Source organism: Strigops habroptila, chromosome Z, assembly GCF_004027225.2.
Source record: "Strigops habroptila isolate Jane chromosome Z, bStrHab1.2.pri, whole genome shotgun sequence".
In the NCBI taxonomy this organism is placed as follows: domain Eukaryota; kingdom Metazoa; phylum Chordata; class Aves; order Psittaciformes; family Psittacidae; genus Strigops; species Strigops habroptila.
In genome coordinates, this window is record NC_044302.2 from 77,631,183 (window position 1) to 77,650,316 (window position 19,134).

The window sequence follows — 19,134 nt, forward strand, 5'->3', positions numbered from 1 at the left end:
CTTTTGGAGAAGGATAAAATTTAGTCAGTAAACAACGGATGTAATATACTTACTGTGGTAAGTTATTGCTTCTATCGTTCAGAAATGTACCACCTACTGAAAACAGTTTTTCAAAGGTTTACTTAAGTTCAAGTATTCCCTGATTCAGACTACATGAATTACTCAAGGACACAGTTCCCATTAAACCATGTGATACAGAAACCCATCCAGTATACTGCTTTATGGATGGAGGAGTACTGCTTTACTCCTGTCCCACATTACAGGCCTCTTCACCCTGAAAATTACGACAGAAACATCAACCAGCAAGACTGATGTCAAGGTGACACTGATTGTGAGAAATTTAAACCAGCAAGTGCAGGCTGAACATCTTATCTTACTGCACTGTGCCCCGGAACAATCCCTGCAAGCGCTAGCCCCACAGCAGCGCACCTCTGGGAGCAGGAAAGCACCAGAGCCATCAGCGCTGTGAGGACAAGTTGTTCACATACAGCGGGTGGAGAGATGAGGTGGTGGTGTGTTACACACGGCTGAGGGGATCTCACCCTGAGCAGGCTCATCTCTAGCCCACCGCCTGACTAGGGATGGAGGTCACGGCCATTCGGCTCTGTGCAAACCGGGCACCCTCTCTTCTATCAGATGTCTAATTTGGCTGTTGTGTGGGTCTGGAACAATGTGCTGCCATTTGTCCCATACATAGCACATCTCAGAAATTCATGCTAAACCTTCTAATTTCCATTATGAGAAACACTTTCAAAGGCAGCACAGAGAGAGTGTATTCAGTACACCATACGCCCTGTGGAGCCATTCTTTGGAAAAGTGCATAGTGAATTCATACACTTACATATGTTACATACATTAACATATTTTCAATAGCGCTTCCCTCCACAGTGGCTTTGCATCACAAAGCTTTAATGGACCTGCTCTGAGTTTTTACAACTACTTTCACACAGCCATAGGAAGGGAGATTTGGCAGCAGCCACTGCTCCAAGCCCAAGTGACTCCTTTTTCTGCCCTCCCATTCTCCCACTGGTTTTGTTATAATTCTTCTGTCTTCCTCAAAGCTAACAAATACATTCATGTTTATGCTGGAAAGATCTCAGCTAACCATAAGAAACATCTTGACCAGTACAGAATATGCATTTGGGCAGTCAAGAGTAGCAAGTATAAAACGGCAGCCCTGTGTCAATGTCCATGGCCCAAGACATATTTCCACTCACAAGGAGTCTGTTGGCAGCATCAATTGGCCGCTGCATCCCTGGCCAGTGGAGGGATTGGTGATGTGGCCAGAGCTCAGTTTCAGATCCCAGCCTCTGGAGTGGGGGAGAGCTCTGGGACCCCCACAGTGGTGCAGGCAGAGAAGGCAGAGCCTTGGGAACCTGATCTCCCCCTATCTTTTGCTACTTGTGCAGCCAGGGGTTATGTCCAAGCTGAACTGCGATACCTCCCTTACTTCTTGTTTGTAAATGGGCAAGTCAAAAATTACAGAGTTTTGGGCACTGGTCTTGGACAGCACAGCTGGGAGAAGGAGTTACCCCTTGCTGCCAGGACCAAGAGAAGAATTAGTTCAATCTGTTTAACACTGAGCAATACAGTTGCCAAAACACTAAAGGAAGCTCACTGAAAAGAATATTTGCAGGAACAGTTAGAACACATGTATGTTTATATAGTGATTTGCTACCCCACTGCTGCTATAAACAAACAAGCTGACTATAACCCAGCCATACCATCTGAAGGTTTTTCTTCACTGAGCCTACTGCTGCCCTCCAAACTGAGTACTGACAAGTACTATCTGGTGTAGTGCCTGCATGAGTTCAAGACCCTCTGGGACCAAGTGACTGCAGTACAGGACTAAAAGGGAAATTTGAAGTCCTTTCAGCTCTGCAGGAATGACATAGTCCTGTCTTTAGCTCACACAAAACCGACTGCTGTTTGTCAATGTTTACTCAGATGTCCTGCATCTCCTGTCACTGCTCCTCTTCTACTCATCTAATGTGCGTGCTTTAGAAACTCTCCTTGCCACTGCTCTTACCCCAGACATAATTAATTTCTATAGGCAGACAAGCCAGTGATGAAAGAGACCACTTTGGAACAAATGGACAGATACATACATGGCTCTATTTGTGATATTTGGGCCTGAAGAACATCCCATTGGCCTGTATCTAATGCTGAAGATCATCTTTCAGGCCCTCCTCAGACACTTTTAAACTGAGGTATTTTTCAGCTGTGACCTGTTAGGGTGGTAGCACCCAGGTAAAACCAAAAGCTTTGTGTTAGATGTAGGCACTTCCATCCATATTCAGCCACAGACTAACTCTCCATTGCTAGTCCTTGCCCTGCATGTCTTCAAAGAAGAGCTCCATTCTTTTGTTTAAACTTCCAGCTTGCATATTTTATTTATATTCCATTCTGGACATCTCTTTCCTAATCCACATACACTTAGCTTCCCAAACATTTCCTCAGATAGACTTTGTCCCACACTTCTTCCTGTTTTGTTTTTCTTAACTGATGCTTAATGTATTTAATGATGTAGGGGAAGCAGAATCAACTGAAATACGCCAGGAGCTGTTGCTTTTAATTTCTGGAAAACGCTTCTTCCCAAATTTTACATTTGATCCTCACACTAATTTACTCTAGACTAATATTAATGATTTTTTCTCCATAGTATTGCATTACAAGTTCATGTCCAGCTCATGTGCAGTTTCCTATTAGAAATAAATCTACCTCTGGAAGAAGCAGAGAGGTGTCCATGTAATGTAATCTCTTCCCTAGTTGGGTCATTTCACTTTATTTGCAGTTAATCTCATCTAACAATAAACTGACTCTTTTGATATATTCAGGCCCTTTGCAGAGTGTATTTTACCCTGTTTTTAAAAGCTCTGCTTATAGCGGATGCAGTAATTTCTCAAACATTGTTTTCTTCTAGAAAAGAAATAAATTATTAACAAGTTATTGTTTGTGGTTTGCACTGTAATAATCTTCTGTGGAATTAAGTGCAAGGATCTGAATAAAATGTTCAAACCATACACAACTGCTGTATTTGGGAATCAGCCATAGTAATAAAGATATCCTGACTTACTGTTAGAGTCACACTGATCATGACTCACTGAATGCCTTCTCTACATTGCTAATGGAATTACTAAGTAACAAGGGCCCCAATACTTACCGTTCACAGTGATAACATACTGCTTTTCACTGGAATTTGCCAATTGGATTTCTAATTCATTCCCTGGTATTAGTGCATCAGAAATGCAATACACCTTGAAATAGTAATTTTTTGGTACAGCATTTTTCATACAGACTATACTCCAAATTATTTTAGTGTTACATAATCCATTTGCAAGCATAAGAGGGAAAAAATACAGCACAATAAAAAAAGAGTACAGACCCTGAGGACAATCACCCTAAAAATAGATGACGAGTCAACTAAGTGAACAGATGTGAGGTGGTTTGTCTGGAGCTACAGAAGAAAACACCATTTCACTGACATCACAGATGTAGGGTGGCTCAGAGTAGGCTGGTGTAATCAAAGCAGGACAATTAGAGCAAAGGAAAGACTCAAGATCTCTTAGATAGGTTGCATCAGATCAGTAATAAACTTTAAGCTTAAGAAAGGCAACTTTTAACTGAGATCCTAAGTGAACTTTAAATTTACTTGAATTGAACCATGCAGAACTATTTTCAGAAACTCATCACCTACAACATGACATATGGACATATATAGACAATATATCCATACTAAAGATATACCAAAGGCAGCTACTGACCTTATAAAATACAATTTCAATAAAAACTTTTCATTTTCTAATCTTCAATCTTTTACTAGTCTTTCATAAATCTGTTTGCAAAGGATAGCTTATTCCTGGCTCAATATTATTTCTCATATGATCTTACACTGAAATTATTGCATATGCTACTGCTAGAACAATTTCCAAATTTCATTATAATCTCCCTTTTGAGTCTCTCAGGTAAGTACTTTTTCAGCTGAAAACTCCCATTTTTAGCCTAAAGCCAGCAACAATTTTTAGAATAGTGGAACAGGCAAGCTCAGGTGTATTCAAAGCAATCCTTAAACATTGTTTAAAGTAAGAGCATACTTTTTGCTAATAATTTGTCTTATGAAGGGGGAAAAATGAATAAAATTATTTTGTTCTTATGTGTTTTACTCTGTAGGCTAAAACAAGATTGAAGGAAGTTCCTATTCATGTTATCACATTTCAAAGAATAACTACTTAATAATTTTTAAGCTGTGGCTAGTCTGATGGGGCATGATTTAGGTTGAGCCACAGAACAGTGAGGGTCACATTTCAGCACTTTGGATATGGAGCTATTTAATACCTGAGTTTGCATTCCCATTAAAACTCTGCAGTCTGAATTCAGAGTTTAACCCATCTTTGGTTCACTTTTATCACAAACGCAGATTTCACACGTGAGGTGCGTATGTGCTGACTGGTCAGCCGAGCAACAGACAGACAGAGGTAGCAAGGGAGAATATACTAAGGGCACATTGATTCTGGTAAAGCTGAGGTATCTAGCTTTACACACAGTAAAGAAACAACCCACAAAACCCAATAAAACCACAATGATTCTAAGTAATTTCAAGAAAATGTCAAAGTGTGTTTTTAAAGACTGTACTACACATGAATCCTTCAACCTTTACTTTCTCAGATCACGTTTAAAAGCTGAATAAACTCATCCCAAGCTGATGATATACATCCTGATGGTTTCAGTGGCACACAAGACCTATACGAAGACACTGCAGTGAAAATGAGACCAGAACTGCCCAGGACATGTATTCTTGAAAGACATCTGCTAGCCTGAGAGTACTCTGTGGACTTGTAAATGAAATTTGGGTCTGTTCCTTCAGGTACAAATAGCAACTTAGAGCAGGCAGAAATTTTGATACAAATTCGTAAGGATCATCCCAGCCTACTACTTTGCAATGCAGTCTGATTTACATATTTATCTGGCACCTTCAGTGAATATAGCATAAGTTGCTGATATGAACTGCTCACTTCACGATCACTTTTTTCCTTCTCTCTAAATAAAGATGATGCATTATAGCTCACCTGTAACTTCTGGGTCAGAGAATCCCTCTGTGCCTGGAGCTCTCTGGCATTGTCGATTTCTTGTTTCAATCCTTCTATTTCCTAAAGGAGAAGAAACAACCTTGCTAGCAATACCTTACCTTGGCTTGGTAAGGTTCTCTTTGCTGTAGGTAAGCTGGCTACTGCTTCTCCTCCTGAGCAAGCCATTGCAATGATAACAAAACTGGCAGCCGGCTACCGCCCATCACAGCACACGTTTAAACCCTGCTCTCAGTATTCATGAATCACAGTCCCAAATCAGTGATTCCTTTGTGAATAGAAAACAATAAGCATTTTCTTTTATAAAAGTCCAACTTTTTCTTTCCCACACAAAAGATCTGAAATATTTTTCTCCTGGAAAATTAAGGGTCCTTGGAATTAAGAGAAACAATATTATACTTTAAATTCTATTAGAATCTGTCCTACTTTTTTTTTTCCCCCAAGAGAAAGATCTGATTTTCATTTGTGAGCTGCATATTATGCCACTAGCAGCAGCGCCGAGCATCAGAAAAATGACCACTGATGTCGTAAAAAGAGTTTAAAAGAAATGGTATCTTTAATTTTGCAAGAAGAAAGTAATAAGGTATAAAAATAACAAATACAAAAAAAATAATGAGTGGAAGAGAAACCTTAACTGACTTTCTAGAGACAAGAATAGAAACAGTTAATGAAGCTAGAGTGTATCAAACTTAGAACTATTAAGTACTTCTCCCTGGAAGGACATATTCATCTCCCAGAACTCCTTGCGGAAAGTTCTCTTTGCAGCCAACAGCTGAGTATAATTCAAAAGTGAATGGGCACCGTAATGGGAAACATTACCAACCTGAGGCTAATCTCTTAAGTACGAGGTAGTTTGGAAAAGGTTTTGTTCCATTTTGGGAGGATATTCTGTAGTTACTGTGCCTCAAGGCACCCCCTGAGGGCTCAAGGGATCTTGTCTTATAGGGACAAATAATCCTTCCTACACAGCTCCTTCCACCTCCTTTTTTCCACCCATAAAGGAGCAATTCTTCATCACTCTGTGGCACAAATCTCCTTTCCTCTAGGACTCATGCCAGTGCAGGTATTACTCCAATTCCTTTTATTTTCTTGCTGCTGGTCCAGCCAAAGGCAGATGCCACAGTATCATCAAGTTTCAGGCCAGGGGTTTGGCATGTGTTTAAGTAAAGGGCTCATCTTGGGGAACATAGAAGTCAGCTACATTAACATAGCCCTCAAAAAAAATTGGCCTGAAAAAGGTATTGATCTGTTACTTGTTCCAAACCCTACTCTCCAGAAAAAGGAAAGCATTCTTATGACAGCTTCTCTTAGTGAATTTGGACTGCATCAGAGTGATGACTGCTCTGTGGAAACCACTTATGACTTACTCCTGCAAACACGTATGTTTGGTAAAAGCAAACTGGAAAACATCGTAGGGTTTTTTTTGTTGTTCAGATACCCAGCTCTATACATGGAAAAATATTAACCATTTCAAAATAATTAATAGCTGAAAAAAATTTTAGTTGATCAACCAAAAAAAATTTACTTTGTAATATCTAAATAATACACTATTTACCACCTATCACAAGCTTAATATTGAAAGCCTTTAGAAATGACATAAGAGAAAAGCCATGAATAAATGTTAGAAAATACCTCTTCTTTTTTCTTCAGCGTAGATTCTAGCTCCTGTATTGTCTGGTTTAATTCTGTTTTATGAGTGTGGACTGCATTGGCTTGACTGCTCACACACTCTAGCTCAGTCACCTGTTGAAATAAGTAGAAGTAACACATATAGAATAATTTCAGCAAATTCCAGGTACTATTACTCTTTGCACCAATAGCTGCATGAGAAATATACCCTTCATTTTGGGTGACTTATGTTGATTAAAATGGTGAAGGTATTCTAGGAAGTTACCGTAAAATTCCTTTACAAATTGTTTAGTACAAAATGGTTGACATGACTTCTTTATAGAAATAAATTTATTATGCTGCAGGCTGAAAATAACATTAATTAAAAATTATACTTCCTAATTATTCTAAATTTTATGCAATAAGCTGAATTACCATTTCAGAAATAGTAGTGGCTAGACAATTAAACACAGATCTGTCTAACTAACCTCTCCATCTGACACTTTTAATGCTGTACCACCTGAACCAACTAAGCCACAATGCTCACCCACTTCCTAGCAAGTCAATTAACTTTTCACAGCCTCAATTTCTGACTCAGCATCAACAGTGTAATAGCAAATACTCAGCCACCAATGTACAGCTGCCAGCTTCTTACTTTCAAACCTCATCTATCAGTCTCAAAGCCAACAACTAATGGCACAATTTGGATTTCACATTTCTTCTTTATCATCAGACAGCAAACACTCTCCATCTGCCTTTGGATAAGTCAAGATACCTGGCAGTGGTATGCCCTCTTTATTTTAATTGAAGAGATGTTAGTTAATATCCTGCCATCCACAGATGAACAGTTGTCAAAAAATAGCTTCTGCACCAAAGAAATGAAATCCATGCAGCTAGACTCCACAGAGAAAAGTCTGAGTACTTCTCAAATTACAGATCAAAATATGATAGAACTCTCACACTGCATGTCTCCGTGGATGTATGCACTAAAACCTTTTCGTTTAAGAACAAACTGTTAGAATACTAAAAATACTATTTAAAACTTAGTAACTTTTTTCCCCAGAAGATATGAGCCTGTCAATCTTCGTATACATTTTTCAACAAAACTGCACCATCTACCTACAGCAACTAACAAATCTGCCCCCAAAACTCATTTGTACAAAGTTCTACCCAAGTCTGCAATGAAAACCTTTGGGTGTCCATTCAACTTTCTTGGAGAACTAGCCCTTAGACAGAGGGCAGGCATTCTCATGATAATTTTATTTCTGAGATAAAAGAGCGTCTTGAGGAATTAAGGTTTGTGCCCTCCAGCACCAATGTACTTTAATTAGTGAAGCCACTGTGATGCCAGTGATTTCAGACTCTGAACTATCTGCAGGCTTAAAAGGTAGATTACTGAGTGAAGTCAAAGGAAAGCCATGAAATACAAGAAAATTGAAACAAAATCCCTATCAACTTCTTTCTGAGTCACAAGGCATGAACTTCCCCCCTGTGACACCTATGACGAGGCTAGTTTCTTCTACTGGAAAACTGTAGACATTTTGCAAATTTTTTGTAAATGGAGATAACTGAGATTACAGAAAATTCTTGTGAGGGGTAAGGGGAATGAGGGATGAGAATACAGCTTGGTAACATGACACCCAACACCTCACCCCAAAGAATTATCTTCTGGAATTGTCCCAAAAGAAATATCAGTGCTCATAGCAAAAAGTAATAGCAGTTTGCTCAGCTTTATATGTCACTGAGCATTACAACTGAAGTCTTATTAGATAATTTTCTCCATTTGCTTCTACACAAGAATGTATCTATTTAGATTCCTGTGACTGCTACCGATTGTGACTTTTACAGTATTCACCACTACAATTACACAAACTCAAGCAGAATTGGAACACAGGGATAAACTTATGACTACATAATGGCTTAATCTAGATATAGCAAGAATTAGAGGCACAGAGTAATTTAGGCTAGAAGCGGGCCTTGGTGGTCATCTGACTGAGACCTCCAGCTCCAAATAAGGCCAATTTTGAGGTCACGTTTGGTTGCTTACGGTCTTGGTCAGTCAAGAACCCTTCACTATCTAGCACAGCTGCCACAGTTTCACGCAGATTCCTGTATTCCTGACATTGCAGGTTTATGCAGAGCTTTAGCTCATACCTAAGTTTTGCTCAAAATGTCAAACACACCTTGCCTACATTCACCCCTTCTGATGTTTAACTCCTTAAACATTTCCAAGCTTTTCTGCTGAGTCTTGAGTTGAAGGTGGAAGCCTCTGTGCACCCAGACCCTGGAAGGGTTAGGAGGTCAGGCCATCTCCCACCCATTGTGAAAGACTGGAACATTGTATGGGAACCTACAAAAAGGTCAATCTCTCTTTTAAAGCTGTTTGATTCAGCAATACCCACTGGCTTTTACAAAGCACTCACACAGCGAATACTCATTTACAAAGTTTAAGGGCCTCAACTGGAGAGACCGAAGAATACCCAGTCTCCAAACCACCTCTGTCCTAGCACCTTGTGCCTTGGAAGCCAGTGTGAAGAGGTGTCTCATCCTGTCACTAAGGAAGTGCTTGGACCCCCTCTGTTCTCCACGTGGCTTCCTAGCTGAGGAAACACACAGAGACAATGCATGTGTTGGTGCAATCTTGGAATCCAAGGAGGCTGGTGGATTGAACTGTGATGGATGGAATGTTCCTGCTCTTGGCTGCATGCATTGTCAGTGGCTGAAAACACCTTCTGCAACAGCCCCGCCACCTACATGGCTACATGAATGCTTCCCAGTATGCTCTGGTCCATACTAACTCAAGACACCTATTAGAATTGCTTAAGTAAACAACTAATATTGCTTGAGCAGAGCAGGGAGTGCACTCATCCTTCTGTTGATTTCTTGCCAACAGAGACAACTATTGTCAGAAGGGCAATTAACTACCAACACTAAAAGGGCTGTGATATCTTACTCTGGTCCAGCTTTACTCTCGGCAAACATCTATCTCCTACTGCTTATGCATGAAAATAATGCATTGTTCAACTGTTTTGCTTCCTGTTTGTTGAAGAATCGGTAAGTTGAAAAAAAAAAGAATTTAAAAAATGGGGTTACTTTAATCGCAGACTTATTTAAATACCCATTCCTACAGAGATCTGAAAAGATGGCAAATATCTTCATGATGCTATCTTCTTGAGTGTACCTATAAAAAAGAAAATCATACTGTCACCCTTTCAAAAAAATCTGTAGTGTAAGATGGGTTGGAAAATGATGCAATACAAGAAATATGTGATTGAAAACAGAACAGAAGATAAACCTCTAGGCAAAAATCTGGACAGCATTTACTTGCTCTCTTTCCTTGTTTCAAAGTGAATTTATTTTTCTTGTGATCAGTGGTCCCAATAACACTAAAAATAACTTCATGCATTATACACAGAAGGGGGCATAAAAGGAAGCTCCCTGACCCTCCCACCTGCTGTTTGCAGGGGCATCTCTTCATGTTTCATGTTTAAGAGCAAGCCTCAATCAATCGTTCCAGCCTTTGCACATTAACACTGAGCAATGTACCTGTGATGAAGCCTTGTTTTCAGTACAGAATTCAGACTGAAAGAACAGTCTTTGAACAACTGATTAAACAAGGTTTAATGTGGTATCGTAAGACTGCAATGACTTGTGTATCTGAAAAAAATGCAATACTGTGGCTTTGTATTTGAGACTAAAAAAGAAAAAAAGCAATGTTCTTAGCCACTGCTTCTTTATTTTGCATTTATCATGCAGGTAATTTTGCACATAGGGAAAAAAATTCTGAAAAGGCTTTTCAGTGACTATTTAATGAGCTAACTCTTCTAGAATATGGCTGGCACTGTATTTAACTACATACTTCAGTGAGAAATGCATTAGCTGAAATAAGATAGCAAGGCAAGTTGTTCCTGCAGAGCTTTCTCAGCAGAGACCATTCTAGTGTTTTCTGGAAACTTTAATATAGGGTAAACAACCTATAAATATAGGAGGAAGCCAGGCAAAAGTTTTCATTGCAGCAGACTGTTAGCACACACTGGGCTGCAGTGAAGACTGGAGGAATTAGGCTTTGGGCCACTTAACACAACAAGGAGTAACTGCCTTGATGTGAGCTTAAAACACTGGCTGTCCAAAGCTTCAAAGGACTGAAGAATCTCTCAAAGAAAACAAACCAAATCAAATCACAAAGAAACCAAGAGAGGAGATGCATCAAATCCCAATACAGACAACTACTTCACAAGCAAAGACTTCAGTTAGTCAGAGTCAAAGAAGTGAGAATGACAATAGTATTCTGAGTGATCACCTTCCCCAAGCAATTACTGAATGAATGAATCTGCACTGTTTGCTGCAGGTTGATTTTTTTTTGTTTTTTTCAAATCACTTTCTTGAGATAAATTTGTACACTTCTGTTCTCAAGCAACAATAGTATTTATTCAGCATCTTAAATTCAGTACCAACAGATCACGAAATTCCTTCTAAACTTCATACAGGAATTACCTCAACTTCTACAGAAACGCAAAGAAAAGATTAGAACATAGAATCACAGAATCATTTAGGTTGGAAAAGATCCTTAAGGTCATCAAGTCCTACTCTTGCGCTAGCACTGACAAGTCCACCAGTAAAGCATATCACTAAAGGCCTCATCTACACCTTGTATTTAAACCACTTCCCGGGGCAGCCTGTTCCAGTGCTTGAGAACCCTTTCGGTGAAGAAATTTTTCCTAAGAGTCAATCAAAACCTCCCCATGCACAACTTGAGGTCATTTCCTCTTGTCCTAACACTTGTTACTTGGGAAAAGAGACTGACCCCAACCTCACTCCATCCTCCTTTCAGGTAGTTGTAAGGAGCAATAAGGTCCCCCCTGAGACTTCTCTTCTCCAGACTAAATCCCCCAGGTCCCTCTGCCGCTCCTCATCAGACTTGTGCTCCAGACCCTTCTCCAGCTCCGTTGCCTTTCTCTGGACCCGTTCCAGCACCTCAATGTCTCTCTTGCAGTGAGGGGCCCAGAACTGAACACAGGATTCGAGGTGCAGCCTCATCAGTGCCCAGTACAGGTGAATGAGCACTGCCCTGACCCTGCTGGCCACACTATTTCTGATACAGGTCAGGATGCTGCTGGCCTTCTTGGCTGCCTGGGCACAAGCTGGCTCATGTTCACCTCCGTCAATCAGCACCCCCAGGTCCTCTTCCATGAGCAGCTTTCCAGCCACTCTTCCCCAAGCCTGGAGCATTGCATGGGGTTGTTGTGGCCCAAGCGCAGGAGTCTGTACTGAGCCTTGCTGAACCTCATACCATTGACCACAGCCCATCGATGCAGCCTGCCCAGATTCCTCTGCAGAGCCTCCTACCCTCCAGCAGATCAACACTCCCACCCAACTTGGTGTCGTCTGCAAATTTACTGAGGGTGCACTCAATCCAGGACCCTCGTCCAGGTCATCGATAAAGGCATCAAACAGAACTGGCCGCAGTACTGCGCCCTGGGGAGCACCACTTGTGACTGACTGCCAACTGGATTTAACTCCATTCACCAGCAGTCTTTGGACCCAGCTGTCCAGCCGTATTTTTAACCACATTACCAACATATTTTCAGCGTAACTGTAGCCTATTTTATACACCTAACACTATTAACTTCTTGTTTCCTAAACGTATTTTACCCCTTCTCTTTTGTGTGGAATTCAATATCCAAGGTCTACTAGCCCAGGCTTCGCTGCAGAAAAAGCAGAGTGCTCACTTGCAAGATTGTATTTAAGTATTAATTATGTATTTTTAGCTGATTGAATTACATCCTAAATGGATCATAACTATGACTATGATAATATTGTTCCATCAATAATTCAAAATGAACCTCTTACAAAGAAAAAAGAGCCCTTTGCTTTCCACATGGAGAAGAAAAATGATGTTGCATGGCTCAGCAAAACCAGAATAACTGCATAAAGTTTCACATAACATATGCAGAAGAAGCTTCTCAATTCTTCATGGTGGACAGTAGAATACAAGACAGCATGCAACAAGCCAAGTATAAAAATAATTCCAGCATTACTTTCAAGAATAAAAAAACTTTGGAAGGATTTTTGGTGCTAAGAAATGTGAAAACACCGAAAACAAGGAAAATTGCTTTTCAAGGTTGCTGCTGAAAGAACAAAAAGCACACCACCATATTATTCATATACACCACTTCTGACAGCAAATTAATTATTGTCATTTTCCAAGATTTACCCATAGATAAAGTGACAGCCTGGGGACAGGGGGAGTTTTTACATTACCAACAATATATTAGTTTTTCAAGGAAAACAATTAAAGATTTTGCTGAAAGGGACATATTTTTCTCTGTGGGCACTGACGCCTCAAGCCATGGAAATATCAAAATGTTCTCCACAGTTATTCATTTCTACAGAGATGAAACAGGAATAATCCATCAACTGCTTGCTTACTGTGAAGAAAGTAATAAAACTGCAGTAGGAATAGTTGAAAATATAAGAAATTTAGTAAAACTGATGCTTTGAGCTTCAACCATGCGTTATTATTTGCAACTGATACTGCTAATACTAACTTCAGGGGACATGCCTTTCTCCGCAATCTAATTAGCAAATACTTTTTCCAGCTACATGGCCAGCTCATGAAATATATGCAATAGCACAGAGAAGTCATCCTTTAATCCTAAGGATTTAAATCCAGTAATTTCCTCATTCTTCAGTGGAGTTTTGGAATTACAGGATATGCTTCATTCTACAAAGCTGTCAATACATAAAGATTTCGTGGCATGGCATGCTTCTGCAAAGTTTGCTTATTATAAGTGGATCTTAAATTTTTCTCAGGTTTCTTAGAAAGATGAAGATGGGGAAGAAAGATCCTTCTGTGGAAACTTTTTTTCCTTTCCCAGAGTGACAGTGGTTTGGTTGGTAGCTTGTTTTGGTTTGGGGTTTGGTTTTTGGTTTTTTCAAATTATAATCTTGTGATTTTCAGTGAAAGTGAATTCCCAGAAAAAAAACCCAACGAAATAGTTTTGGGTCCTAAATGCAAATCTGCTCTAAAAACAAATCAAGACAAATGGAAAAAGACAGAAAAGACTTGACTTCAGTTCACCCTACATTAAAAAGAGCCAAAACCACATTTTGATTTCAGGAACATAACCTGATTCACCTGCCATGTCTGAAAAGAGACCATCTTTTTAGTAAACTGTAATTATTAACCAAAGGTTGAACGTTGATAAAGGCTAGATGTAGACTAGAAAAGGTAGCTGAGAAATTCAGAAGCACCGTCCTAGGAAAATGCTCTAACAGTCTCACGTCACAACTGACAACGTACACCATTTCAAAAATAACATGGAACTTGTGATAGCTGAAATTGGTATTGAAGGAGCAAGAATGTACATCTGAGAAAAAAATACATATTCCCTGAAATAACATGCTTGTATTTTCCCTTTGCTATCCTCTAATACAAAGGTGCAAAGAAGGTGGTCAGACTCTGCACTCGTTTCTCAAGCATTTTTAAAATGTTGCTTTGGATTTCTATTTTTATTAAAAACTAATTCCACTGTGAGAAGGATAACTAACCTTACTCAGATAATTACAGCCTGCTCAGAAACACAAACTCTTTCTTAAGGCAATATCACAATTTGAAAAATAAAAACCAGTAACTATATTTCCCTGTGTCTTCTAAAAACTTGATTATCAAAGTTGGAACAAATTAGCCTTTCCAAATCTTACTGTGTCACATAAAACCCTAATACTCCCCAGACATCTGTTTGAACATTTGGTCAATATTTAACATTGTGACCTCACTTGGGCAAGAGCTGCCCTCTTTTTTGCCTTTTCAGGGTTTCTAGTGCAACTAGAGTTTGCTTGCAATTCCAGATGAAAGGATTGTATATGTAAATATATGTACTTACGTGTCCATTGGTACACGTATTTCTTTCAAATAAATCCATAGATAAACACTAACAAAATGATAATCCCACTGTTTTGATCGTATTGCCAAGCTACCCATTTCTACCCTGCAAAATGCTCATCTATTTTCATTACAAATAAATGGTACCAAGCTGCTATCTAGTCACATACTAATTACAGTATTTTAGGAAGGAAGTTATACTTGGATAAGTTCAATCGAACCAAATTTAAATATAAGTTTGGATTGCTCATTGGTGGTAGGAGGAACATAGTTTTAAAGGGAGGATGACAAGAGAAAGGCATCACACAAAAAAGGTACATTGCCAACACAGTTTTGGATCAAAACTCCATTCATAAGTTTCTTCCTACCAGAATTTCCATTACCTTCTTTCGTATTTCCACTTTTAGATAATGTCCTTTTTCAGCTGCATGATACCAAACAGTTATTCTTGCTAGTCTCACAGTGGTGCTAGTAAACTGACTCCTCAGCAAGCATGAAGCCCACAGCATGGGCTCTGATTCAGCAAGCAACTTCATCACATCTACATGTTCAAAATTCAGTTTTGGTTACTCAGTTATTAATACAGCTTGTAGAAACATGGAGGTGACTGCTAAAGGGTCTGCAAAGATTTTCTATAGATAATCTGAGAAGATAGTTTATATAGTATTCCATACTTCCTGTGGACTTTAATAACTGCTTTTATAGATTGTTGTTTTCTTTAAGTAGCACAAAAATAGCCTAACAAAATGACCATGGTTTTCACACTCATGCATTTTCTTAATATTCAGTTTAAAATTTAACAGTAGTGAAAGGTGTCAGATGGTTTTGATAACTACATAAGATATACTTATTTCATTCACTGAATAAAAGAAGCAGATTATAATAGGCTAATTTTATCTTATTTCTTAGGAAATCCTGGTAAAATAACAAGCTAGAACTCAAGAGTTTACCTCTCTGTTCTTTCAGGAATACCCAAGAGCTTGATCATTTCCCTTCATCTCTTTTTATCTTAGGTTTCTTTTTCTGCAGATGAATGATCTTCAAGGATTGCTGCTCTTATTATCATGCACTAGTGTTATTAGTCTGTGCTATTGCCCAGTGTCATAGGATGATTTACTTTAGCAGTTAGCATGCAAGAAAAAAAAACTTGAATCATTTTCATTTTTAACATACCAAAGACTTTGGGTTACTTTCCATAATTCATATCACCATTCAATCCATTCTTTTTTGTGGCATCAGGATTAACATTAATACCAATGCTATTCTATTTGTCTGAAGGATACCATTTCAGGGTTTTTCTTTCTGTTACTGAGCTGTTCTAACCTCATGAATCCCTTTTGACTTCAAAAAGCTATGCAAGGTGTGTAGGAGTGCTCCCCAACTTCATTTACAGGAAATCCTTGTTAAGTTGCTTCTGAGCAGATTAGAGGAGAGAAGGCTGAGAGCTCCAAGTTAAGCTCTTGACTGGGCATCACATCTTCCAAAAATCATTATCTCTTTGTATTTGAGAGGGAAAAATCCATACACTCATTTAGCAAACTTCTGAAAAATATAATGTCTGACAAAATATCAAAGTGCAGTACTTTGACAAGCTCACAATATGTCAGAAGAGAGCACAAAACTTTAATTTTTTGAGAACTTTGCACTCAGCCACACTGAATCTGTATTCTGCTTTGTCTCACCTCTAGGGATTATTAATGCAGAGAAAAAATGGAAAAAGGAAGGTAAAAGCCTCAAAGAAAGCAACTAAATATAGGTTAATAAGAAAAAAAAAAAGGACTGATAGATGAGTAAATCTTATTACTCAGAAACAGCAAGTAATAAATGAAATTAATTTTTAAAAATGCAATCAAAATCAAAGAAAGGGGCATTTTAGCTTTGCTTCTGTGTTTTTAGAAGTAATAATGTCATACACAGAAAACCGATTTCAGACAAATTTAAAAACAATTATAGGAAAAAATGTTGGGCTTAAAATAATTTAGAACAACTTAAAAACCAAAGTTTACAACAAATACTGCATGAGACGAAGGACCCAGTTTACCAAAGTGAATGAAAAAAACAGAAGATTAAAAAAAAGAGATATAATGTAAAATCAAAGGATGTTTATAAATAAGACATGACAAAGTTCAATCTGTGGAAAAAGGTACCATAAGAAGTCAACTAATAAGACAGTTTTAGCAATATTTTTTTTCATATAAAAAGGAAACTATTTATGTAAATAAGGCTATTTATAAGGCTATTTATATAAAGAACAAACTAAAGATGGAAACAACAATGCAAAGTTTACTAATCAATATGCACACACACCATACTTGACAGAGCATATGCATCTGCTATAGCTTGCAGACAGATGACTCAGGCACCAAAACTTGAATATAAACCTGAAGCACATAAGGAGTGAATACCACAATTACACTATAACCACATAATATATTATTAAATCGAACTAAATGTAGCATCTAATGTCAGCAGTACCATTCTTGGTTTTGGTCTATTTTATACACGACTATGATCTTGTAAGTGAGCATATCCCTCCAATACGTACATATCCACACACATTCTTTTTCTCCAGCGGGTAAGATGCTGTCACAGCCAAATTTTCCAATACAAAACAACTATACATTGCCATAGTTCATAACATGTGACTAAAAGTATGCCTACAGGACTATCTATATGATTATTCTACAGAGAAAAAACAAGCCTTACTGCTGCAAATTCAACTCAACACCTGAGTTAAGACTGGGACACTTATTTCACATGCTTCTGTGTCTCTTAGAATTACAAGAAAAACAGATAACTATCTTCGACTTAATATGTAACTTTTATATGGCCTCAGATGAGACAAATTCCAGTCTGATGAATATTTTTTTTCGACCAGCTGCAGCTACATGTTTGTACTGAGCTTAACGGATAAACTGAACAGAAAGATAACACAACACAGTGATTTAACACTGCTTGTTACCACATGTACCATAACCAACAGCCTCCAGATCTGCCATTTCAACAGCACATTTTCAATCTGTGTAAAAAAGAAGCATCTATCTTGCAGCTTCTTTTTGAAATGGGGCACTATTTCAATTTGAAAGATCAGTTTTGAGCATGGAGGTTAGAAGAGCTCTTGTATCGCACTGTATGATAACAGATTGAAATTGATTTTTTTTTTTACATTATCTCCATACTTTTGCCTAAAGAGTCCTATTTATTGGGTTAGCCATGTCTCCATTTTTCTAAAAGCAATTCCAACAGAGGGCAGTACTCTTGATTGCACTAACTTGTAATCTACAGGTATGTCTAGAGAGACAAAGGCACTGAGTGTTCCTGTATTCCATGTGAGGTATCAACAATTCCATAGGTCACAGATTACAGAAAATTTAATAAAGGCATGCAAATGGCGATCAAAAGACCACAGGGTAGATGACCTCATGTTAAAAGATTTTGCATTCCCTCAGAAATACAAAATAATTGCAGAAAATTTGCTGGGTAAAGGTCATGAAAAATCATCAGCTATTAATGAATGTAGCTACAGAAACTGGGTTACTACTACTACTACTGTAGTATCACAGAAAAGCTAAAAATTTTTATATTCATTAACTGTTTTCCAATAACAGATTCTAAGTAAGATTTGACTAAGAGTGACAGTAACATCAAGAAAAAGGGATCTTTGCCCGTCTTGGCCAGTTGGGACTCCCCACGGTAAATGCAGCTGCTGTGTGTTATTTTTCTTTCTTAGGTAAGAACAGTATTGTCTCAGCTTTTTTTTTTTTTTTTTCTTTTTTGGTTTATTTTGCAACAAAAGCTGTTAGTATGTTATATTAGGAAGAATGCTACCTTATCATGTCTGCATTTTAGCGATGAGTTCTTCACTGTAAAGCCCATCTGGTGGTCAAATCCACCTGAATATCTGCATGATAGTAATTTTAATACCAGGATGTAATTTCAATAATTCTATCATTAATGACTTACCATCTATTCACAAACTTGGAGCACAGGTTAGAACTCCCACCCTTCCAAAGGAGAAGCTTAAATGAGGCGACAGACAAAGCGAAAAGTCTCCCTCTGTACAAACACACATGACAAGCTTGAGCCTGACTAGAAAATTTCTGAAGCAAAGCAGTTTTGCCAGCAACTGCCAATTTCTTGAACTAAAAGCACTTCGCAAGAAGCACCAGTTTTAATTCTACTTCATGCATTTCATCTAGCCAGCTATGGCATACACAGTTACAGTCCTTCGGAAACCGTTGTTCTTCCCTATCAGACCATTTGGCTGGGACTTCAGGATCCTCATCTGCAAGTCAGTCTATGTATAGGACAACCTTAACAACCTGCCATTATCCCAGGTTTCTCAAAGCTCAAGAGAATTCTTGCTTCGCTTCCACATCTCCACGTTAGATGAACTCTGCTGGATTTTTCCCCTCTCAGGTGTTCCTGGGACTACTAATAGCCCAAGACTACTAACAGTTGGACAGGTCCAGCACAGTCTGAAAGAACCCTTCACAATTTACATGAGTTGGCTAACTGTAACTGCCATCTCTTATTTCATATAGCTGAGTACAGCAT

At 38.5% G+C, this 19,134-nt stretch overlaps 1 protein-coding gene across 2 annotated transcripts in view; it reads right to left on the minus strand.

Moving 5' to 3' along the window:
• The window catches only part of HOMER1 (homer scaffold protein 1), a 94,035-nt gene that overhangs the window by 3,916 nt on the left and 70,985 nt on the right, over positions 1-19,134 (minus strand). For both annotated transcript variants that reach the window (XM_030470903.1, XM_030470902.1), the window contains exons 7-8: positions 6,717-6,827; positions 5,067-5,147 (exon numbers count right to left, since the gene is read on the minus strand). In XM_030470903.1, coding sequence (XP_030326763.1) covers positions 5,067-5,147; positions 6,717-6,827 — 192 coding nt within the window. The remainder of the gene's footprint in view (positions 1-5,066; positions 5,148-6,716; positions 6,828-19,134) is intronic.